The sequence below is a fragment of the Manacus candei genome, unplaced genomic scaffold (assembly GCF_025592945.1).
Source record: "Manacus candei isolate 608988 ecotype Guabito, Panama unplaced genomic scaffold, ASM2559294v1 h1tg000022l, whole genome shotgun sequence".
Classification (NCBI taxonomy): domain Eukaryota; kingdom Metazoa; phylum Chordata; class Aves; order Passeriformes; family Pipridae; genus Manacus; species Manacus candei.
The window spans coordinates 2,957,851-2,982,723 of record NW_026138070.1 but is presented as its reverse complement, the minus strand read 5'-3'; the positions used below and the strand labels follow the sequence as shown (position 1 = coordinate 2,982,723).

Sequence of the window (24,873 nt, the reverse complement as noted above, 5' to 3'; positions counted from 1 at the left end):
CTCTAACATCTAAAATGGAAGACTTGATTTTTTTTTTTAAATACAACATCAAAACTTAGAGGTGTAATTACTTTAGTTTAATTATAAACCTTAATGTTAATACAGGTAAATTAGAATTCTTTTAAGCTAATAAGTTAAATTAGTTTAAACATATTTGAGATTTTCTTACTGCTAAAATTATAGGTTTCAGAACTGATTATGGTGTATCTAAAACAACATTTTTTAATATAAGTGCATCCTGAGTGTTCCAGTGGGAACATCAGTGTGTTCATCAGAGTTATTTCTCAGTCTGCTGTTGCTTACCAAAGTTAAGCATCACTACAGAGGTGTTCAAATCCACTGTATTAATGTCTTCCATTTTCTACAGGTTTAAGTCAGCATGTTTTCCTCTGGGAAAATGGCAAATTCTTAATAATTCCAGGTCAAATATAGTCCTACCCCGTGAGGATTACATCTCTGATTGCATTAAGAATAGAGTATTCAGGTGAGGTAGAAATTAAGGGGAGAGAGACTGCAATACAAATACAGACATCTGCCAGGAGGTGATTATGGATATTTTTTTTACCTCTCAGGTACTTGCTTAGAAATTAGTGAGGAAAATTTGGTTTAGATGGGAGAGGACAATGTATGTGGAGCATAAAAGGGTCCCAGCCCAGGCCCCTCAGGGGGTGTGAGGGTCAGTCCCCACATCACTTAAAGTGACTCAAATAATTTGCCCTCAGCCACTTTGTTGGTTTTTTTTTTCGTTTTCAGTCACACACAAGAAAACCACCAACCTGCTGAGCTGCTTTAGTATGAGAAGGCAAAAAACAGACAAAAAGAAAAGAAATAAAAGCAATAGGGAAAGTGAACCTGCTCTCCTCGTTGTCTGGGAGATGGTGATGGCTGGGGCAGGAGGGAACTGGGCAGGGCCCCGGGGGGATGCTGGGGGTGAAGAGGATGAAGGGGGTGAAAGGGATAAAGGAGGTGGATGGGATGAAGAGGATGAGGGAGGTGAAGGGGGTGTAATGGATGAAGGAGGTGAAGGGGATGCAGGGCGTGCTGGGGGTTAAGGGGAAGGGGGTGAAGGCAATGAAGAGGATGTTGGGGCTGAAGGGGGTGTTGGGGATGGAAGGGATGGAGGGAGCACGGGAGATGAAGGGAATGGAAGGGGGTGAAGGGAATGAAGGTGGTGTTGGGAATGAAGGTGTTGAAGGGGCTGAAGGGGGTGTTGGAGATGATGGGGATGTTGGGGATGAAGGCAATGAAGGGAGTGTTGGGGATGAAGGGGGTACTGCAGGTGAAGGGAATGGAAGGAAGTGAAGGTGATGAAGGGGGTGTTGGGGATGAAGGGGATGCTGAGGGTGAAGGGGATGCTGAAGGTGAAGAGACTGAAGAAGATGAAGGGGGCATGGGGGATGAAGGCAATGCTGAGGATTAAGAGGAGGAAGGAGCTGTTGGGGATGAAGGGGATGCCGAAGGTGAAGGGGATGCTGAGGATGAAGAAGATGAAGAGGATGAGGGGGATGAAGAGAATGAAGGGAGTGTTGGAGATGAAGGTGATGCTGAGGATGAAGAGACTGAAGGGGGTGTTGGAGATGTAGGTGATGCTGACGGTGAAGAGGACGAAGAAGATGAAGAGGACGAAGGGGATGAAGAGGATGAAGAAGATGAAGAGGATGAAGGGGTGTCGGGGGGGTCCCGCGCCGGGACCTGCCCGCGGCCTCCCCCCAACGTCACTTCCGAGGCTGGAGACAAAATGGCGCCCGGACGGTGCCGGCGCTGAGGCCGCTCCGCGCCGCTCCCGGCGGGGCCGCAGGTGAGCGGGAGGCGGCGGCGGGACCCGCCGGGGCTGAGGCGGGCCGGGCCGCGCCGGGCCGGGCGGACGGGCGAGGGCAGAGCCGGGGGCGCGGCCCGGAGCGGCCCCGGCAGAACCGCCCGCCCCGGGGGTCCGCAGGGAGGTGGCGGCCGGGGCGAGGCAGCGCGGCAGGTGCGGGGAGCGGTGCGGGACCTGTGCCCGGAGGGAGCGCCCCGGGGAGCGAGAGGAGGGCGGGGGATGGCGGCAGAGGCCGCTCGGGCGAAGATGCTCCGTCCCCTCGGCGGCTCTTTCAGCGTTTTTGCGCCGCAGACGCTGGCTCGGAGGTGTCGCTCCAGCCCGATGCTGAGGGAGCTGTGCTCTGCCAAACACTTCCTAACGCACCGGCTCCAAAAGTTCCGGCGCTTCACGGGCCCCGAGGCTCCCGCAGGGTCGAGTTCTGCCAAACCGAGCGAGCGGACCTTGGGGAGATTAACTCCAGGATTGGTTTCCTCGCTGGAAATGCCCTTCCGTTAATTCTCCTAAATTGGAGATGTTCATATATCATAATTCATGATGGTGCAGTGGTACCACGGGGAAAAACGTTTGGGGTGAGAGCAGAGATGTTGGTGTGAGACATGCGGGGCAGCTCTAGAGATGTGTCTTCGGTACATTTTTAATCCGGAGCCAGAGCAGCGTGTGGAGATCGCTGATAACCATCTCATGGCAGGCACCTGGAGGCTCCAGTGAAGTTTCCAGTGGTTTCAAATTCATATGGAGCTGCAAATTTTCCATTTTGAAGTAGCAGAGGAAGCTTTAAATTGTTTTCAGCTGTTGAAGGAGGAAGGGAAGGTGGTGTGGCTGCACCTGCTAAATCATTCAGTGGCAAGAGAAGTATTTTTCTTATTTTACATTTGAGCAGCAGTGGACAGCTCTTGCAGCAGCAGGGGCTGCCTGTGCTTGTGATGCTGCCCCAGTTTGCTGTGTCCAGTCTGTGCTCTGGACTGGGGACATGTTATTTGCATGCAAAGTCTTTTTTGGCTTACTCAAACATACTGAGTGGATTAAGGGAACTGGAGATGTACAGCAGCGTGGTATTTAATTATTACATTGTTCTCTTCTGGCACTTGCCAGGTTTCAGTAAAAACGATGGGCATGTTAAGAATTCAGGGCTGCTTTCCTTGGTGTAGACAGAGGGATCTCCAGCTGTTCCAGCTGTGGAAAGGCACGATGGTGACTCAGTGATAGCATCAGCACTTTTCAGACAGAGACCTGCATCACTGATCCATGGGGGAGTGACTTTTAGGAAACAAAAGAACTCTTGGGCTTGCAGACACAGCAGTGAGGGCCGTGCAGAAGCACCTGTTGGTTTTCAAGCGTGGAGCTCCCAGGGTTTGCTGGGGCTGAAGTGCCTCAACCATCCATGGCACAGATAATAAAAATGAATTTCACTTATAGTGAACCCCTCGTTGTGTTAAATGAAAGACAAACCATCCCTTTGGATAAAATATCTTGGGTAGAAATGCCATGATGAGTGTGGTGTTTGGAGATTTTCCGAGTTGGTGCCTGTTTAGTGTGGTTTCAGCCTTCCTTCTGGAGCAGGCTGGAAGGTGGGGAAGGACGTTGAAGTACTTCTCCACACTTGTATAACCCATCCTTTTTTTTCCCTATTGCATATTTGCTTGAGAGTGGAAGGGAAATAAAGCAGAAAGTCTTTTTCTGTAAAAGCTGAAATGGCTCTGGAAGTCCATCCTGCAGTGCAGTGATGTCCCCATTTCACTGTTATACATAAAATACTTGATCCTTGGGGGTAAACAAGTAATAGTAGTGTATAAAAAGATCTGAATAATACTTCTTACTGGGTGTCTGTCAGTTAAAAACAGAAGTTCAGAGAGATTTAGAGATGAACAGTAATGCATTCCTGCCTTGGCAAACCTTTAATTTAAAGCACTGCAATGTATTTGCTGTTGAACTTGTTAGCACAGAAAGGACAGAGATGAGCCTGATAATTAATGACTCCCCCTCAACGAAATAATTTCTTTTATCAATGTGTTTTTTTCTCCAGTTGTATTTTTAGCTGAAAAAATATTTCTTCTCTACCTCTGCGTAAAACATGCCTGTAGACAAAACTGGGAGGCTGAGCTGTGTGTGGTGAAAAGAAATGACTGAAATGGGTTTTTTCACATCGTAGTCCATCAGCAATGTACTTGTCTGAGAAAATTTTCATTGGGTTTTACTCTATTTGCAAGTAGAATTAAAGTGCACTTGTATCTGAAGATTGGAATGGTGTTTCTGTATATTTGCAGTTGTTAGAGACCTGTTATTTTCTGTTGACTTCTCTTGACTAGTTGCTGTTTAATTAATAAACTCTTGGGTTTGTGTTGTGTTGGTGATTTCTTGGCTCGTTTTCTTGGTTACCTCCATAAACCTCTCCAAGTTATAACAGTGTATTTGGTTATGTGGCAGCAAGCAAAGGCTTTTTTCTTACTGGACAATAGGTAATAGATCTCAGTGCTCAGAAAATCACTGCCCATTTTTTTTTCTCTGTTCTTATTCAGGCAGCCTCGAGTAACTGAAAATGTCTTTGCAGCCTGTAGAGAGAAACAAGATGCACTATCAAATACATATTTTAATCTTAGTGTGAACTTAATTTTTTTTAATTGACAACCTTTGTTTCACCTAACAGATGGAAAATTCGTGGATTAGGGTATTTAAGTGTTGCCCTGAATAAATAGAAATGTCCTGATGTTTGGAAAATGGTCAGAATCCCAGCCTGAACCCTGGTCATTAGGAAAACAGGCTGGGGAGACTTGCAAGTTGTTCCTGGTTCTCTAATGAACATGTTTTTACTGGAGCAGTGACGTAATGCATGTCCCATTTTCAGCTTCCAAAATAGGGTTGATACTCTCATGCCTGGTTTTTCCTTCCTCTGAATTGGAAGCAACAGCCTCTTTCAGAATGCTTTTTGATTCGGGGATTTAAAAAAACCCAAGCACATAGAGAAATGCTAAATATGGCTTATAAAATCAGAAGATAGACTATAAAACCTAGAAGTACTGATTTAGTTTGAAAGAGGTGATCTGCAATGCTTTGTGTAAAATGACTTGCTTTCATTTGCAAACTTTGTTCCCAGAAAGTTATATTTTTTCTGAGGGAATATTTAAAACTCTTAAGTGTATATTCAGAAATCAGGTCAAAATACTTTTTGTTTCGAGCATTTTGTTTTAGAGTGACCACAGCGTTTCCTTAAATACAAAAGCCTTGTATTCTCTTATCTGAATAAATATAATTTGTTTCCTGGAGCTGAGCTTTTCTAAGTACACTTTCCTGAGAGTCTAAGCTTGGATGATGCAGCAGATCCTCTTTCTCATGTGCTCCCCAGATGCTCTAATATCTGCAGTAAGTGTGTAGTATTTGTGCACTCAGGAGACACAGTAGTAGGTGGTGGTTTGAGCTCAGTATGACTTGGTGATGTTTTCTGGGATGTTTAAATGTTTAAAACTCAGGGTTGCTGGTGCCTGTGCTTCACTTATGGCACAGAACCTTTACCATTCTTTTTTGGGGGGGGGATTTCAGTGAGTTGTCAAAGTTCCCTGTGGTGGATGTTATGAACAATATCCAGGCCTTTATAAGTGCAGCTTTGTGTTGCTGTTGAGTTTGGAGGGAAGGTTGAATGAGAACAGTTGTTGTTTGATGGAGCTGCTGAGTGAGCCTTTCAGAGTCCCGCTGCAGTTGTGGAGCATTACCGACTTCAAAACAGACTGAATGTGGCCATCACCGAGTCTTTAAATTGAGTCACGAATTCCCCCGGTGACACATCAGAACAGCTTCACTTCCACAGGGGCTTCCCTGGGAAATCTTGCCTGGGACCTGACTGTGTGTTCCAAGGAAATCATTGGAGTGTGGAGTGAAAGCTCGTTCCTGCTCGCAGTGATAAGAGTAAATACCTTGTTGGTACTCAGTGATCGTGCTGGGAATTGATATTTGTGCAGCAGTTGTACAATTTGTTTCATATTTTCTGGGGTTTATTGAATTTGTGTACCAAAAATTAACCCCCAAATTACTGTTGCAGACGCTTCTGTTGTTATGTTTCATTTAGGCAGAAAAAACCCCAATGACTGCACACAAGTCCATATAGAGTCTTAATTTTATTGATTTCCAGTGCAATTCATCTTGCTTTCCACATAGTTTAGTTCATTGTTAACAGAATAAGGAACGTGGAGGAAGGAGAAAGTGCAGAAAAATGCAGAACTGCAGGTATAAAATTTTGAAACTAATAGCTTTAAAAATGCTTGTTGAAGCTTTGGGTTTAGTGCAGCTTAATTTCTCACCTAATTGTGGTTTGTGGGCAGGTGGTTCCTCTTGTACCTTGTAGCTGAAGGAATAGAGGAGTGCAGTTTGTGAGGGATCTGCCTAAACTGTGTTATACCTGGATGTTTAACTGCATTAATATGTTTTATCATCTTCTAAGAAACACCCCTGGGAGGTTTGGAAACAACCAGTTGTATAAAAGCTGAATAAAATATTTGTAAAACTTTGTAAAAATACCAGGCTTGTTTTTTGGTTTGAAAATTCTTTGTAAGCTATTAATTCTAAGCAAAATAATTTAGAGCTAGCATATGAAATACAAGAAAAGTGGGTTTTTTACAACTCCAGTGAAACAGTCAAAAGGTTTTGTTCTGTTTTTCAAATTTTTAACTGATTTATTTAACAGCTGAGGTAAGAAAGCTCTGCTACCCAAAATATTTAATTTATAAATTGACATGTGGGGATGGTCCCAGTTGGCAGTGAATAAGGGCACTGGGTTTTTCTCTCGTGTTGAAGCCTCAGCTCAAGTACAGACTTTTATACTGAGTCCAGTACTGAAATAAGTCAGGAAGTTGTAATAGCACATTCCAGAAGAAATGCTTTTCTTTGGATGTGTTCAGGTGTTCACATGGAGCTCCTGATCCCATCCCTGGGCTTTGCTGGCAAACTCTAAATCCCACAGAACCAGCTGCAAAACTGGACCTTAAATCCAGAAGTTTCAGCCCTTTGCCTAAATGCTCACAAAGTGTGGAAATCCCAGGACAGAAGGAGCTAATCCTGGAAGAGCTGAATACAACAGAAATATCCTTTCCAAGGACATTTTTCCTTTTCATATGGATTTCTTAAGCAATGCAGCATTTGAGTGATGCTTGGCACAGGGGATGGTGCACAGCATTAATTTTTTCAGTGTGAAGATGGGAAGGATTCTGTGAAATGTATTTGGAGTATATTTTACTAGAATGTATTTTAAATTAAACCTTAGTATTTATGCAGAGGACTTAGTAAAAAAAAAAATCAGCTAATCATTGTTATAATAAGAAACCTAAAGACAGGGAAGAAATAGAATAAAGTGCTCTGAGTCAAGAGGGATCAGTTAACTTCCAAAGAAGGGGGATGCTAATTTATTGAAAATAATGTATGACAGCAGGAAGGAAAGTGATTCCAGCCTAATTTGCAATAAGGCTTTTTTTGTGTGCATTAAAAAAACCAGAAAGGAAGTGAGTTGGTGTACAAGAGTCTTGGATATGGCATCGTTCTGATTTAATTTTGTCTTAAGTTGTGGGTTTCTGAATTTGATGCCTACTTGATTTAGGAATTTTTGTTAGAAACCTTGTGGAATCTCAGGCTTCTGTTAAACAAGAAGGCAAAATGCTTTAGTGTAATAAAATACCTTAATAAAATGCTCTGCTTTTAAGGAATATTGTCCTGTTTCTGACATGGGGTAATAAAGGCTCAGTACATGCATTTTCTTAATTTGAAAAGCACAAAAGGCCTTTCATAATGCTTTGATATAAAATTCTGGAGAGATCTGACTCCTAAAGTTCTTAAAATACTCAATCTTGAACAAACTCACTCACTTTAAAAAAAAATGGAACAATCCTTCCTGGGCACATTTCTGCTACATCATCATTTAAAATGGGAGAAAGATTAATCCATCTTGAGATTATTCATACACATTTGAGCTACAATAACAAAACTGTAGCTCAGAGCAGATTTTTTCTAAAGAAATATACTCCTTTTTGACAGATGATTTAGAAAGAGAAGCTCCAGGTCTGTGTGCTTTCAATTCAATGTAAATTTGTAGGTAAGTGCATGTTACAATTGTCTGTTTTTCTTTTCAGGGCTCATGTAATCAAAGGAGTTTCTTTGTTGTGAGTATCTTTTCAGAACACAACGGGAATTCAAAATGAATCAGGTGAGTATGAATGCAAGACTTTATCAAAATCCTTAGAACAGTTAATTATTAATAAAAAAAGTAAATCATCCACTACAAGAGAAATGGTCTTTAAAATCTTCAGTCTCATTAAATTTCCTGATCATCCTTTCTACCACGTGTGTGCTTGTGAGATTGTTTTATTTCAGATTGAAGTGTTTTGCAGTGTCTAAGTTATTACTCCTGGCACCTCTTACAAGAACACCTCTCCAGAAAAATCTATTTCCTCCTCAAGCTGTAGGTAATAATTCAGCTCCTTATAAAAGTGGCTTGAAAATTGAAGGTTTCCATTTTTTTTAAAATCTTTTTTTAATGACTTCCCCATTTCAAATGTGCAGTAAACAACCTGCCAGGGGAATTGATTGATTGGGAAGTTTCACACTTGTCTGAAATCTGAAGTGTTTCTCCTGGAATCCAGTGGAAAGACTGGGAGAGCACAGTTCCTTTGTGGTGCAGTACTTTGCTGTATGAATTCACAGATATCCTGACTGGAAGGTGTTGTTTTAATCAGTGCCAAGTGTGGAGCATTTTAATTCTGCATTTGTTTTTATCCAAGTAGGAGTTGTACATCAGTTTGTCTATCACACACAATTGCATTACTTAAAGATACAGAAAAAGTACATGTTGCCTTACTTTTTTCTCCTAAGTCTTTCTGTCTCTGGCTGATCTTCCCAAGCCCCTTTGGTGTGGGAATGTGACTACAGGAATGTCATTTTTACTTTGCTAAAAAAGTCAGCCACGAACAGAAGCTTTATGAGTCAGAAAACCAGTCATGTCAAAAGCTTTGTATACATTTTATTGGTGCCTGTAGCTAATGTGTGCTTTTATTGCCCTTTATACCCTTATTTGATCAGCAGCAGCCCTGAATACAGTTAACACTTTACTGAAGTATGTTCTCTCTGAATTGTAGATTCATAAGTAATTACACTGTGAAATGGGTTGGTGGGATGTTTCCTGTTGCTTTTTTCCTCTGATTTAAACTAAAAGGCCTTTGAGATATGTGTACACACTAAAAAGGTAAAAAGCAAAATACAGTGTCTGTCAGAGCCTTGAAATATGTCTTCTAAAAATACATATTTGTATTATATCTGTAGAGAAATACAAATAATGCCATTTGCATTATCACACTTTAAAGCATCAGTAGTCTTTTTTCAGGAGTAGCAAGTTTAACTGTTGCTTCACAATTTCTGTTGAGACTTGAAATGTTTCCACCTGTAGGGTTTGTTTTGATGCCCTCAGTGGCACAGAGGGAGCAGCCCATTGCTCTGTCTGCTTGAGGAATAATCCTGCTCTGTTAGTCCTTCTGCTAAGCTTTGGATCCTGCTAAAACTCTGACAGCTGTAGCTCCTCACCTGTGATTGTTACCATGACTGTTTCCTTCCCATCTGTGTGTCCATGTCCCCTCATGTCCTGCCTGTCCTGGTGTCCCCCCACCCCTGACCTGTTTCTAGAGCTAAGTAACATTTCTCTGCTGTATCAAAAGATACCTGTCTTAGGGGACTGCTGCTCATTTCTGCAGCCCTGGGATGTGACACAATTCAGGAGTGAGGTGACTCTGCCTCTGGGAACACTTAAGTAGCTCAGAGTCCTCCTCAGTCTTTCTGGCTTTCACATTTAGTTTCCAGAGCTCACATGGCTTTTTGTTGTTCTATTACCATTCCTATTAAGTGTGTATTTAGCATCAACCCTGTGGTGTTTTTTTCTTGCAGTGCCTTTGTCATTTCATTCACTGTTGACAAGTTGTAGTGCCAGGTCTGTATAAGAAATGTTTTTGCCTGATGCCAAACACCTTTCAAGTGTTCTGTTCTCATACTTCTTTCATTCTGCTTGTCTCTGCTTTTGGTGTGACTTCAGTGACCCTCAAACTAATTGGGCTGGTGTTAATTTGGTTTGTGGAAAAACTGCTGGTTTTGTGGTTTGTCTTGTAGAAAAGTAGCGAAGGAAAACCTTTTCATAAATGCTGTGATATGTTGTAAGGAGAAGAAGGATTAAAATTAAAACAATCAGCTGTTGGGTTTAATATTTTTGGGTTTCTTGGAAGGTTGCTCTCTCAGGATGGGCAGTGTGCATCCTCTTTTTTAAAAGATCTGCCTTTAATATGTGAACTAGTTCATCAGGCCAAGCAAACCTGGGGTTTGACTGGGAGCATTTCCTGCACCTCAGACTGCAGTGAGACAGAGCAGGAGGAATTTGGGGGCTACCTGGAAAACAGCACGGGCAGGTATTTAAGAAGTGCTGGGGCACATGGTAACAAATTATACCTGTGCTTGTACTGAAACTCCCTCCTCCCCCCATTCCTTCTGAATCTTTCAATGATTATTTCCAATATTTCTGATACATCTTTAATTTTCAAGCACACAAAGGGAAACTGTGACAAAGAGGGGTAGCCAGGCTTGGACAGGGAGAGACCTTCCTTCTTTCCCTTTCCTGTGCTGCCTGGCACGACTCCCTTTCCTCAGCTACCTCTTTTAACTCCTCTGCCATCTCCCTCTCTCTCTCCATGGCATCCTTTCCTTTATCTCCTCACTTCCCCTAATCCTGTCTCCACCCAAACCCTGAGTGCTGGCAGTCATCCCACTGTTCAGGATGGTTTCTTCCTATTTTGCTCTAATCTCTGATCACCTGTAAACATCTTGTTGCAGGTGCCTTTTCTACTTGGCTTAAATAATGTTTGTAACATTATAGACTAATTTGTAGTTGGTCCATAGGGACAATTGTATTGAAAGCTGTGTGAAAAGTTGCTTAATGTGTTGAAAGATGCTGTCAGAGTGAATGGACTCTGGATTTGATGCAATCAGGAAAAGATGGTTTCAGTTAAGGCACCACTTCAACTCTCAGAGAATTCCCTGGCATTGTTCTAAAGTCACTTTATGCTGGATAATTTGAATGCCAGAAATGTAATTTTTTTTATGAACTTCAGAGTAAGAAGCTTAGAAGTGAAATGACTTTCAGGTGGTTTTGTATTCAAAATTTCTGTCTTGGAGGGAGCGAAAAATACTGCATTAAGGCTTTCAGTTAAATGCAAAAGTTGGCTGTAGGACAGGCACAGTACATTACCCTTATCAAGAAGTGAACTTTTTAAACAGAAAAAAAGATTTAAATGTGACTGTTAAGTGTTGGGGGAAAAGTGTTTGAAATACAGCATTTCTTTTGGTAGACAGACATTCCTTGGGGACAAGCTGAGATCTGGAAAACGCTTCAAGTAGCTCCATCTAAATTGCAAATAAAAATATATTGCACGCATTTGACTGAGCTAAATTGTTTATTTTAGTGTTTTGAATTTGGTTACTTGTTACCATTCCTTTGAGGTGTGAAGTGTATTGTTGTGTACAAGGCCATATCCAGGTTTGTAGTACTTGTAAAATCCATTAATCTGACAACTGTTAGATGAGGCTGAGTACTGTATTCTCTGAATGTCCTGCTATTCTTTGATTTATAACAATAAAGTTCTCACTGTATTTTACTCCATACAAATAGACTTCTTAAATGGTAGAACAGTTTGGGGATATTTATGGCTGAAAAGCATCATGATTATTAAGGAATATGCCAGGAAAATCGAAGATATAACACAGTTCTGTACACTTCTGTCTGAATCAGTTGAGTCTGGTTTAAGTTTTGGTAGGTTAAAGTTTATTTTCTGGCTTGAGATTTTTAACTATTCATGCAGCAGTTGAGATTTTTGACTGCTCATTTAAAAAGCCAAACTGAAAACAAACCCCCCCAAAAGAAACCAAACCCCAAAGTGAAACCCAATCAAAAAAAACCACCCCACTTTTACCTTGAAACTGGAAGTGCCTGGTTCAGAGAGCTGTCACACAGCCCCCCTCGTCTGTGCCTGGATATAATTTGTTAGAAACCACTGGGAAAAATAGCCTTGGTTCTCCCCTGCTGAAATGCTGGGATAATGTGCTGGAGAGATGTTTGGGTTTCTTTGATATGCTGAGAAGAAGGTGTTTGTTTTTCATCTCAGACATGGCTTCTTGCATATCAGTTCAAGGCTAACAGATGTCTGAAAATCAGGCTTCTTTCATCACTATTTTTCCTTTTGGGTTGTTGGAAGAGCAAAATACATCTTTGCTCTGCTTTGAATAAATTTCAGCTATTAGAACTGAGGAATAAATATTTATCCCCCTCCCTGGTTTCTTTGCTCTCTTGAATGGGAAGGGATTTCTGGCATTCTCTTCCTCCTATGGTTTCCACTTTGGGGGGCTTTCTCCCCTACAAATAGCTCTCTGGGAGCTCTGTGCAGCTGTTAGGGCTTACCAAGGCAGCACCAGAATAACTTTGCTCTGACTCCAGTTTGATCAGTTTTCTTGTCCTTGCAGAAGATTTGTTCTTGTAACTTCATTTTTGTAAATGTAGTGACTCATTGCCATAGCAGCACCCTCACAAAGAGTGGGTGCAAAGGCTGACAAGATTTATCTGTTTTGCTTTAGAGATAAGCCCCTGAAATTTGATAGCATATCAAGATGGATTTTAAAATCTATTTCCAGTAGCCTTTCAATATATTTCATAAGTGCTCCCTGGAAAAACTACTGTTGTATCTCTGCTTTATGGTTATGGGTAAAGGCAAGAATCATTTCCAAAAAGTCAGGGTTTACTGAGACAAATTTCTCAGTTAAACACCTCCAAAAAATTGGTTCAGGGCTCAAGTATAACACCCTTAATGTTAGAATTGTTCCTGCCATCACCCCCAGTATTGGTTTCTAACCAGAATGATTAAAGTTTGCTGTCAGAGGGCAGGTGGGGTTTTTTAGGGCAGGTGGTTCAACACATGCCTAGTTCTCACCAAGCACAGTCCTTTCAGAATGTGAGCACATTTTATGGAAGCTTTTCATTCTTGTAACTTTAGAATTCTGGTCGTTTTTATAAGAAATAGTGGTTTTAAAGATATAATTAGGTAATAAGGAGCTGGGTGTTTAATGACACTGTGTGAGTAGCATTTACTGTTGTGTTATACAAATAATAGTATGAATAATATTATAAGCAGCCTGTTGAACCTTGTAGGCTCCTTAAATTGGAACTAATCACTTGCTAAACATTTGTAAATTGTTTATTAGCTTTCTGTTGCCTTTCAAACTTTAACATAAAAATACCTTAAAACCTTTTGTATTAATTATAACCTGCTGGCTAAGGCTTCTGAGCTGTTTATTGATTTAGGAATTATGATTAACATGTGCAAGTTCTGGTATCTACACTGGAGCAGTTAATTTACTGCAACACCCTTCTTTCAATAGGTAAAACAATTAAACTTTTCACTTCTGTGAACTTTATGTGCTTCTTGGAACTTTGAGTTTGGTTTTCTCCTAAAGTTGCTGTTTAGTCTTTCTCACAAGTTACATGTTTTCACATAAGACAAGATCAGAAGCTATTTTAGGTTATTTTTTGGAGACTGATTAGATTGAGTATGCCTGGAAGCCATCCTTAGAAAAAGGGAAATAAATGGTTACTAACATATGTGAAATTATCCTCAGTGTGGCGAGTTTGGAAATTTTACTTTCGTTTCAAGTCGGGAGGTTTTGTAGCTCGTGTGGGTTGATCATCAGTTGTTTTTATCTGTTAATGCTTGTTGGCTTTTGGACTTGTAGAACACAACTGAGTCTCCTGTCCCTGTGGAGACCTTGGATGATGTACCTGAGCACGTGCTTAGGGGCCTTCCCGAGGATGTGAGGCTCTTCCCCTCTGCTGTGGACAAGACACGGCTCGGTGAGTGCTCCAGCTTTGAGAGGAGAAGGAGGGTTTTTACATGAGCTCACATAAATCAGAGTTGCTGTCAAAATTTGGTGCACTCCTGTGCTGAGTAGAGATAATGTTTGGTTCACTTATCTGAAATAATTTCATTTGGGAAAAGTGGACAGCTCCCCTTTTGGAGACAGACACACGTACTGATCTCAAGAAGTATGAATTGGGAGTAGAAGATTTGCTTGAAATAACTTAGATTAGTTTTAACTCCTGATATGTGTCTCCTCAGGTGTCTGGGCAACAAAATCAATTTTAAAAGGCAAGAAGTTTGGACCATTTGTTGGTGACAAGAAAAAAAGATCTCAAGTCAAGAGCAATGTGTACATGTGGGAGGTAAGAAATGGCCTGTAAATGGGAAAAGGTGTCTGTCACTAGGTCAGTATTTTGTATTTACTTTACTTTTCCCACAGATTTTACAAGCAGACTTGATGTAAGGTAATTGCCATCTATTACTAACAGTTATTTATAGACACTTGGACTCTGAATTACAAAGTTTTCGACTGTTGGCACTGCTGGAAATTGCTGTGTTACTTTTTTATGTGCTGTGTGTGGATCACACCTGCCCTGAAGAGTCTCTCACTGGTAGAGCTTTGCTTTGTTGGCTTGAACCCTGAGTGCTCTCCCTCTGCAACTGAGGGCTGTCAACTGCTCCTGAAATCAGGGAAATGAGGAGTTTGTGGAATCTCTTGAGGAAGCCACAGCACTCCTCCTCATTTAGCTCTTTCAAAACCAGCTTTGTTATGGGAATGGGTTTTCCTTCTGGAGCTTTTATGAGTTCTCAACTCCAGCAGAATTTCTTGTGCTGCTTGTGTTTGGGCTTGCCTTGGAGCAAGTGCTGTCTGGACAGCTGAATAGCTGCACTGAGAGTCATGAGACTTGGGATATTATGTGCATTTTCAGAATGTAGGTGGCTTAATCTGGAGTTGAATCCCATCCACAGTGTCTTTAAGGCAGTTCATAACCACTTCCAAAGACTCCTTCAGTCATTCTGAGGACAAGTAGAGCAGGTGGTTTTAGCAAAGGGAATAGTCCAGGAGGGGAGGGATGCAGGAGCTGTGGCAGAGCATGTTCTGCAGCACAGTTTGCTACTTTATGGATTTTTAGGCTAAAGATCCTGCTAATAGTCATCCATCCTTCTGGCCCCTGGTCTGCAGACACTGAACTGTGTAAAAAACTGGACACACATGCAAAGCTTAGTGTTAACCTCTATCCAAGGATTTGATTCAGGACAATTTCCCCTAAATGCAGGTTCCTGTTTAGAAAAGTAATCAAGTGTTCAAGTAGAATGTTCACTGCATTGAGCTAATGCTGCCTCAAACTCCCCTGCAAAAGGTATCTCCAGTTTTGATCTGGTGCAAGAACATTTGGTGAGATTGAATCAGCCAAGTAAATTATTGACCTTGCAATTGTGTTTCTCTCAGTGCTGGGTTTTGAATGTTCTTTGGGGATGTTTTTTCAATTAGTGTTGAGAAATGATAGTTGCAACCAAGCTGTTACAGAGTTTCCTAGTTTGCAATGCAAGTGATAAATGGGAACCCTTGGTAGATTCCAGAGTAATTGTGTGTTGCTTTAATACTGATTTTGGAGTCAGGAAAAAAGCAGCTAAAATGAGACAACAGCAGTTGGTCCCATATGGTGATACCTGAAACCAGTCCAGGCTCTGAACTGTTGGAATATATAGTTTGTAGAAGGATGGGGGTGTGTGGGAGCAGTTCAGTGTGTGGACCCCAGCTAGGGGAACAACCTTTTCCACAAGCATCCCGTTTGCTTCTTTAGTCCAGTTAATCTGAATAAAAAGTAAGGCTTCTAAAACTGGCATCTCCAGTCAATTGTAATGGTTTTGAAGTGTCATGGTGGGGGATCATTGTGCCAAAGGTGAGCTGTGTGTGGCAGTGTGTGCTTGCTGGGTCTGAGGAGAGAACTTTCCTTTTCTGTTGGAGAAAAGCCCCAGGTAGGAAAAGGAGAGCAAGTGGCTGAAAAGGGAGGGAAATGCTGTCAGCAGGTTTGGAATGACTGGCACAGCTGGAGGGGCTTTGTTGAGGTTAATGGGAGTCACAGCCAGTGTTATACAGAGGGGTTGGAGCTATTTTCACAGTGCACAAGGCCTTTAAAAATATTCTGTACATTAGAAGGTTTATCTGAAAAGTAATCACCTGTTCTGTTTTGTGAAAATACCATCATAAAGTAATATAAAAACATATTAAAGTAATATATATATATATAGAACAAGTAATTAATAATTACATTTTGACATATAGTCCATATCTGTTTAACTCTTCCACAGCATTGTTGGCTTTTTTTCTTCCATTTTAACCAAAAGAGTTGCTTTTGCAGTCTCATCTGTGATGCTGTTTATGCTTTCATATTGCAAGGGCTGGGTGTGCTGGGGAACATTCTTTCAAAAGTCAGCTGGAATAGTTTAAGAAATGGAGATATTTTCTGTTTGCTTGGAAAGAAATCAAGATGATTGTGGTATATTTATTAAAATTTTACCTTTATTGATAAAATTCTGTCTTTCTAAATCAACAGTATGTCAGCATAAAAGAAATCAAATTTATTAAATAGGGGGTTTTCTAAGCTGTTGTAGAAGTTTTAATTGAAATTGAAAATGGAAAATGGTTTTAAAAGCCTTAGCATTAGTTGTAAAGTGTCAGAACCAATAAAAAGCTACAACACTGTAGATTTTTAGCTTTTTAGAAAAACAAAAAAGGAAAAGTACCCAGTGGTAGCTCTTTGTACAGGCATCTAACTTGGATTATAAGAAGACTGGGAGATGCATAACAGCTCTGGAAAGAGAAGCAGAGCTGCCTGTCACCAGAAAATACTGGAGATGTCACTTCCCTTCTTGCTTTATTGCAACCTGTCTGGAAATGTAAACCAGGAGTAGGTGTTAAACTTTTCTTCAAGAATAGAAACCAAAGAATTTATATCTCAGAACATGCAGAAGGTTATTGACAGGGTCAATTTTTTAAGGTGAATCACAAGATTTCTGAAAGGTTAAGATATTCTTTTATAACCTGAGAACCGATTAAATATAAATTATGCTTTCCCATATCTTTCCAAATAAAGCAAATGCTTCTGACTTCTATATAGTTATTTTTTCCAATTCACCAGATAGTAAAAATAATTCTCTGTGCCTTTTTGTCTTAAAATCAGTCATTTTACTCAAGGCAAAATGTAAAGAGTATCATTTCAAGCTTGCCAAACTGAAAACATGAAATGTTTTAAGGATTTTGGCTTTTGAGCTCCAAACCTTCAGAGAAGGGGTTGCAGGCCAAAAGTTTGGCTTTTTTCCAGTTGTACCTGACCCACTGAACTCCTGCAGAAGAGCAGCAACACTGGGCCAGCCCAGCCCCTGCCCCTTCCCTGGGGGCTGCCTGTGCCCTCAGATGGGAAGGGTGACTTTGTGGGGCTGTGAAAGGTGTGGTTCAGTGCACATGGCCCTTGGTTTAATGCCATTTCTCCCTCAGGTGTACTACCCAAACCTGGGCTGGATGTGTGTGGATGCAACAGACCCTGAGAAGGGCAACTGGCTCCGATACATAAACTGGGCCCGTTCTGGGAAGGAGCAGAACCTGTTTCCTCTGGAGATCAACAGGACCATATACTACAAGAGCCTAAAGGTATCACTGTCTGAGAATCAGTTCCTGCTTTATTATATTTTATTATTATACCTTTTATTTCCCTTTATTAAAATAATTTTTTCCGCTGTTGGTGTTGAACAGATTTTGAAACGTTTTCCAAAATTTATATTTACTTTATATTTGTCTTCTTTATATTTACTTTAAAAATATAAGTAAGAAAATATATTTGAAGCATTGCAAATGCTACATTTAATTGGTATAAATTTTTCTCTGCCAGTACAGTTGACATTAAGATCTACTGTTAAAATATAGGATATATTTCAACAGTCAGTCTGCCTTGTTGGTCAATGATTTGCAGTAGCACCGAATTTGATACAAATTAGAATGAAAAACTATAGCAGATTATATAAAATAAATGTTCTTCTATTTTTTTGGATACCAAGATAGTTTCTACTGAGGGTTTTTTTGCAGCAATCAGTTATTTTAGTGGTCTGTGCATCAGATGACAAAGCTTGGCTGTCAAGACACTTTTATAGGTAGCTCCATGAACCAATTTTTCATGGGTTTATACCATTTCAGTTTTGTTCAGGGAGTGAGGGGGAGGCAGGGAAAAGGATGTAATTCCTGAAGCATTTTATCTCCCAAACCAAGAAAAAAAATGGCTTTAACTGTAATGGTGGAGCACACTGGGGTTAGAATATTGTGCCTGGAAAGTATTGACTCTGAGCAAGGAGCTCCTGGCAGTGAGTGTGTGCAGCTGGACTTGGTTTTTATTTGAAATGCTTTTGGGGGTTGGTGCCTATGCAGCCTTGTTTTTGCACTGTTGCTGTTCCTTCCATTTCCTTGGGAGGCCAACAACATCCATAAATAACTGATCTTTGCTTAATGCAAGGGTGAGTTGATCCCATGCAGTTTTGAAGTTTATAGGGCAGTACAGCAGTGTGCAAAACTGTTCCATTTTAGGTCATTCGAGCTGTATTGAAAAAACCAAACTTCTAAACACTTTCTGATCTTTCTGATGGCTTTGTGGTAGAAGTTCACTATTTCCAGCCAGACTACTGCCTTCCCTGCAGTGTTTGTTCCCTGAGGATAGGCTCCCAATGTGAATCTGTAGCCACCCTTGCTTCCTTTAGACCCTTTATCTTGGATTTCCTCTGTCGTTGCCCATAGTCCCACTAAGTCATTAATTAAGTGTATTTTTTGAGTCACTCTGACATTTTATATTTCTCTCTCATCGAATCTTTTCTGCAAAGGTTTTAGTCCTGATAATTCAAGCACTCACATATTCCAAATTGGGTTTTTTTGATGGATAAGATTGCACTTTGGAAAATAACTGTGCTGCTGAAAGAGGCCAAGCACTGCTTAAAGAATAACAAATACCTTGTCACAGCACTGAAATATCCTTTTGTTCCTTTGGCTGTTGGCTCTTGCAACTCGATGAATTTTATTCCAGTCACACCTTACTGTTAACTGAGACAAAAGAAGGCATGTAATAAAAACCATCTTAAATGTCCTCTTTTTCTGTGTATAACGTGTTATGGTCTAAGTTCAAACCTGCTGTAAATTTACCAGCCTAGGTATGAACACACAGTTCTTCCTGATCTTTATCATAATTCATAAATTTAGGGGAATTCCACTTGCTGATAAATAAACAGCACAGGTTATATCTACCCCCAAAGGAGAATTCAAGTGGCTTGTGTGTAATTTTGTTCTTCTTTACCTTGAAGCATTTAAAATATTGTCATGGCTATTTTTTTTCCCAGGGTTTTCTTGAGCTTTTTGTGGGTTTCTCATCTGTAAGTTAAACAGGCTGATTTCCAAGCTTTCCAAGCCTCATTGCTAAGATAAGCAAAGTCCAAATTTGCTTGGTTGTAGAACATCAAACCTGCACAGAGCTTTAACTTCCCTGTTCTCTGCTGCCAATGAATAGTTATAGAACTTTTAAGTGAGCACAAGCAAATATTTTTCTCTTCCATCTTCCCTTCATCTTCAGTGAAGGGCTGAGGTTATTTGTAGGCTGCTTTGCATCTGCTTTCCCCAGGATGCATATGAGAGCTGGGATATTTCAGTGAAGCAGCTTAAACTCATTATGGGGTTTCAGAAGCTCTTCCTGCCTCTGCTCATGAAAGGAGCTCGTTGATCAGTGTTGTTCTGCACTCAGGGCAGGGCTTTCATTCCACAAGAGGTAAAATTGCAGTGAAAACACAGTTTCAAAAAGTCTTCTAAAGAAGCCTGGCTGTGAAACTCTCCTTGATTAAAGTGAAATTAATTTGCTTATGGAAGAATGTTTTGTCAGATGGGTTTCTAATAACTCAGGATCCTCCCTGTTACACAGGAGAACACAATAGAACCTTGGGTTATACCTTGTGAAAGTTTCACCCAACTAAATGTCACTTTGATTGCTTTTGGGGATGTGAGGCCACATCCAGGTGCAGAAGCACAATATCACAGTAAAATACAGTGTCTGTGTGAAAAATAAATATTCTGCTAAGGTCAGGCAGGCAATGCCTGTCTGTCTGTACAGCACACATTGCAGTGCTTGTACAAGGAACTGAATTTTAGACAATCTGGGCTAGAACTTCTCAGGATATAATTTATTAGGATACTGCTCTAAAAAATAACAGATTCTGAAATTACTTTAAACCTTTTGAACAGAAAGTACTCAGATTAAGGACTGTTAAACGTTGTAGTTAAAACACAAAGCTCAAAAAAGCATTAACCTGAGGAGCCTTTCCAACATTCATGAGCCAAGCTGTCCCCACCTGACACTGCCACACCAAGGATCTGGAGGGAATAGTTTGGGGGAGGTTGGGGTTGGAGTTGTTATTAGAGGTGCTGTCAGGAACAGTAGTGATGAAGTGGCACTTGCTCAGTGTGGTCCTTTTCTCACTCCAGTTTCCAGTGGGGGAGCAGTTTTTAATTGTCTGCTCTTGAAGCTGCTGCTCCACCTCATTTTAGAAGCTCAAGGTTAGAGGGCTTAAATTGGATTCTAGAGCAGTCACCATGACACTAAATTCATCAAGCTGAATAATCCAGCCATGCAGCCAACAAATTCTGTGCTCGTTACCATCCCGTGTTTGCATTGCCTAAAACCTCAGCCAGCTCTTTTCTCCAAGCTTTTATATTTTTTAGATGATAAGGGGTTTTTTTTGCATCATCAGACAACTCTTCTGCATTTTGCTGCTCAACAGCTGCAAAATGGGCCCATGCAAAGAGCTTTGCCTCTGTTTCTCCTGTCAGGCCTCTGGGACTGGGGGAAGGCAAACCTTGGGCTTTGCTTATGTTAGAACTTAAAAACTTTGCCCAGCTGGAATCCTGCATCTCTTGTTGTTCCAGTGTCTGGGGGTATGAAGGTAACTCTCACCTTTATTGAGTGCTGTGGGACTCAGTAAAAAAAAAAGTGCTGTAGAGGAGAGAAATCATACTGTTGTTCTTGATACAAAAATCCCCTTTGGCTTCAGACTGGAACTAAGTCTAAGGACACCCTTTGCTCTATTGGAATGACTAAAAACAGGATCTGATCTCCACCAGCCCCATGGGCATTAAGCCCTGAAAGAGGGGGATTGTAGTTAAGGCATTTAAAGTTTTCTTGGGTTTGGGTAGAATGCTTCAGGAAACGGAGGAACAATGAGGAAGATTTACAAAATAAGTACAAATACATCTTTAGTCTGCAAACTTGGGGACTTAGTAATTTGAGTCTGATAATATTTTAAGGAGCATGTGAAGTAAACTGATCAATACCAGTTTCTTTTATTGGCAGTGCTGGGAATATGAGTAGCATTTGCAGTGATGCCTATTTGGCATTGGTCTTTCCTGTGATTTTTTTTTTTTTTAATTGGATTAAAAAAACCTAGAAATAGTCAATTTGGAATGGCAATCAAACCTTTCATTACTGTGATGAAGTGGATTTGTTAAACATGCTGTAATTATCTATATTGCCATTAACCCACTGTGACAGTCTGTAGATTTTGTTCCAAATCCCAGCTGTAGTGGCTGCCTGAGCAGTGTTACTTATTATTATATTAGATTTAATTAATGTTATTTAATGCTTTGTGTAAGGTAGTTGTGTTTGGCTGGTTCCTCCCTGGGAAGAATTAACTGTGAATATCCATAGAAGTGAGCTCAGGGATGTCACTGTTTGCAGGGATTTAAATCAGTGTCACTAATTAAGGCAAACCACAGTTTGGGATGTTGGAGCTGGAAGTTCCATGCTAATAATAATAATAATAATAATAATAATAATAATAATAATAATAATAATAATAATAATGCAGGAACTGTATTAATAATTAACTATTTAACTGTATTAATGTTAACTACAACTATATTAATATTAACTATATATTGTCAGGAACTGTAGCATTAGGACAAGGAGTAGTGGGTACAAATTGATTTCTGTGATTTTTTGGGGGGGATTTTTTTTTTGTTGATTTTTGGTGATTTTTTTTTTTTTTTTTTTAATTTGGTGGTGCATTTTGGAAGGGAGTGACTTTTGTATGTGTTTTCTGTGTGTTTTTCTGTGATTTCATTCATTCCCGGGAGCAGGGTTTGGGGTGTCTGTGATTGATGAATTCATTAATTATGGGAGGTGGGGTTTGGGGTGTCTATAATTGATTAATTAGTTAATTAATTACAGGGGTGGGGTTTGGGGTGTTCTGTGATTGATTATTAATTAATTATAGGGGCAGGGTTTGGGTTGTTGTCTGTGATTGTTCTATTAATTAATTCCCTGGGGGGCGGAGTTTGGGGTGTCTGTAATTGATCCATTAATTAATTCCTGGGGGACTGGGTTTGGGTTGTTGCATGTAATTGGTTAATTAATTAATTCCGTGGGATGGGGTTTGGGGTGTCTGTAATTGATTAATTCATTAATTAAATCCCAGGGGGCGGGGTTTGGGGTGTCTATAATTGATTAATTAATTAATTCCTGGGGGGCGGGGTTTGGGGTGACTATAATTGATTAATTAATTCCTGGGGGGCGGGGTTTGGGATGACTATAATTGATTCATTAATTAATTCCCCGGAGGGCGGAGTTTGGGGTGCCTATAATTGATTAATTCATTAATTAATTCCCCGGGGGGCGGAGTTTGGGGTGCCTATAATTGATTAATTCATTAATTAATTCCCCGGGGGGCGGAGTTTGGGGTGTCTGTAATTGATTAATTCATTAATTAATTCCCGGGGGTGGGGTTTGGGATGACTATAATTGATTCATTAATTAATTCCCGGGGGCGGGGTTTGGGGTGTCTATAATTGATTAATTAATTAATTAATGCCCGGGGGCGGGGTTTGGGCTGTCTGTAATTGCTCCATTAATTACTCGCGGGGGGCGGGCTCGGTGTCCCCTCAGCCGCGCACCCTCCGGGCCGGCAGGGGGCGCTCTGCGGCGGCGGCTCCGCGGAGGCCCCGCGGGGGCCGCGCCGGGGCCGCTCCCGCCCCGCCGCCTCCGCCCCGCTCCCGGCCCCGCTCCCCGCCCCGCCAACAACGCGCTCGCTCACTGGCCCCGCTCCGTGTGTTGTGTCCCCGCAGCCAATCGCGGCGGGCGAGGAGCTGTTGGTGTGGTACAATGGCGAGGACGACCCGGCCATAGCGGCCGCGATCGAGGAGGAGCGAGCGAGCGCCCGCAGCCGCCGGCACTCCCCGAAGGCCCGCAGAGGTACGGACCGCGCCCGCCGCGCCGCCGCCACCGCGGGGCCCGCGCCGCGCCCGCACCGCCGTGACCTTCCCCGGGGAGCGGGACGGGAGGGGAGGGCCCGGCCCGGCCCGGCCGGCGGCGCCGCGGGAGGAACGTGGAAGTTGTGGCGGCTGGAAAAGTTGGGAGAGGCGGCGCGGGGAAGGGGAATGGCCGCGGGACACGCGGGGATGGGGCAGGGGCAGCGATCCCGCGTGGGGCGGGGGCTGAGCCCGGGGAGCCGCGATCCCTCCTCGGGAAGAGGGAGCTGAGCCGGGGAGCCGCGATCCCTCCTCGGGAAGATGGAACAGCCCGGGGCCGCCGTGATTCCTTCTTGGGAAGGGGGAACTGAGCCCGAGGTCCACACGATCCCTCCTTGGGAAGGAAGGGGGAGGCTCCTCCTGGGGCCGCCGCGATCCCTCCTTGAGAAGAAGGAGGCTGATCCCGGGCCCCGCGATCCCGCTCTGGAAGGGGGAGGATGAGTCCGGGGCCGCCGCGGTCCCTCCTTGGGAAGAGGGGACCTGGGCCCGGGGCCGGGGGTGCGTCAGTGGAGCCGAATGAAAACCGCCGGCCTTGGTGCTCCCTGCGGTTTTTAATTCCTTGTTGTTTTTAGGCTGATCTGGTGGCTGTGGAATCTCGAATGGCTGCTCCTGCCTGGCTTCGGCCGAGGAGGGACGGTGGGAGAGGCGTTTTGGGAGGGGGGGGTACAGACACGTTATTCCGTGTAAATCCATATGTCAGAGCAGACATCCACGATTTTTTCCATGACTAATTCAAGCAGCAATATTTTTCGGAGTGCGTGTGGCCTCCATGCGTGGCCTTATATAACTGACATTTTCACCAGCGTTTTAGGCCAAAATCTCAGTAAAGCCTTTGGTTACAGGGAGTAAATAAAGAAAGAAAACATTCACAGCTGTAGCACAAGGATGCCGATTCCTCTTGCAGGGAAATATGTGCATTTTGGAATTCTCTGAATGTTACAAATGAACCAAAAGAAAGGTAACATTTTAAGTGACATCATTGTAGTATTTAACTTATAATTTAGGGCCTGATCTTACAGGTTGTGGAACTCACATTGGGAACAAGCTCAGATATCGAGGAGAACAGTTATTATGTAAGTTTTTTTATTTTAGAGATTGAAGAGGGGGCTGTGGTGCAACACAATTAGTTCTTTTGAACAGTAATTTGTGGGTTAAGCAAATACAAGCTGAAATTCAAGCACTGATTTTTATTTACCTGCCTGTAATGAAAAGCATATTCAGCACATATATGAGCAAGGCTCAGTAAATTACAGGCTGTATTATGGTTTTTCCTAAATCTGCTTTATCTTAGCACATGGAGTTTGTGTGCCTGTGATTTACCTGAAAGGCTAGAAAAACAACCTGCAAGAATTTGATTATATGATAAATCAGAGAAGCCAGACAGAATTAATTTCCAAGGTAATTTTTCATGGCACAGAAGTTTGATTTGCATTCATGGAGTTATAGGTAAAAATATCAGTAAACTAACTTGGTTGCTGGGTTTTGATTTTGTGCTGGTTTGTAGGTTTCAAGTTTTAACTGTTATGGGCTTTGCAGGTTTCATAATTAGGAACAATAAATCTTTTCCCCCGTTTTATGAACACAGGCTCTGTACCAAGGCTCACAATTATTAAATAGAAAGCAACCCAGCAAAAAACAACTCCAAGCACAATATTGATGAAGCATTTGAGAACAACCAAGAGCAATTTATTTATGGAATTATACTCTTGTATCATGGAGGAGAAAGACCAAATTCTTAGCATTTAGTTGATTTGAGTTGTTATGATTCAAGTTTCAGTTGTAAAATGATAAAACAACTGAAATTGTATAATTCTGTTTTT

The 24,873-nt window shown here is 41.8% G+C and overlaps 1 protein-coding gene and 1 long non-coding RNA gene across 3 annotated transcripts in view; one reads left to right on the top strand and one right to left on the bottom strand.

The window, feature by feature from the left end:
- Positions 1-1,390, bottom strand: part of LOC127470506 (uncharacterized) — a 33,729-nt gene extending 32,339 nt beyond the window's left edge. The window contains exon 1 of the long non-coding RNA XR_007904319.1: positions 853-1,390. This is a non-coding gene — a long non-coding RNA (uncharacterized LOC127470506). The remainder of the gene's footprint in view (positions 1-852) is intronic.
- Positions 1,391-1,732: 342 nt separating this feature from the next.
- PRDM2 (PR/SET domain 2) overlaps positions 1,733-24,873 on the top strand; it is a 63,290-nt gene continuing 40,149 nt past the window's right edge. For both annotated transcript variants that reach the window (XM_051786100.1, XM_051786098.1), the window contains exons 1-6: positions 1,733-1,798; positions 7,924-7,997; positions 13,604-13,721; positions 13,987-14,090; positions 17,228-17,380; positions 22,871-22,997. In XM_051786100.1, coding sequence (XP_051642060.1) covers positions 7,989-7,997; positions 13,604-13,721; positions 13,987-14,090; positions 17,228-17,380; positions 22,871-22,997 — 511 coding nt within the window. In that variant the 5' untranslated portion in view covers positions 1,733-1,798; positions 7,924-7,988. The remainder of the gene's footprint in view (positions 1,799-7,923; positions 7,998-13,603; positions 13,722-13,986; positions 14,091-17,227; positions 17,381-22,870; positions 22,998-24,873) is intronic.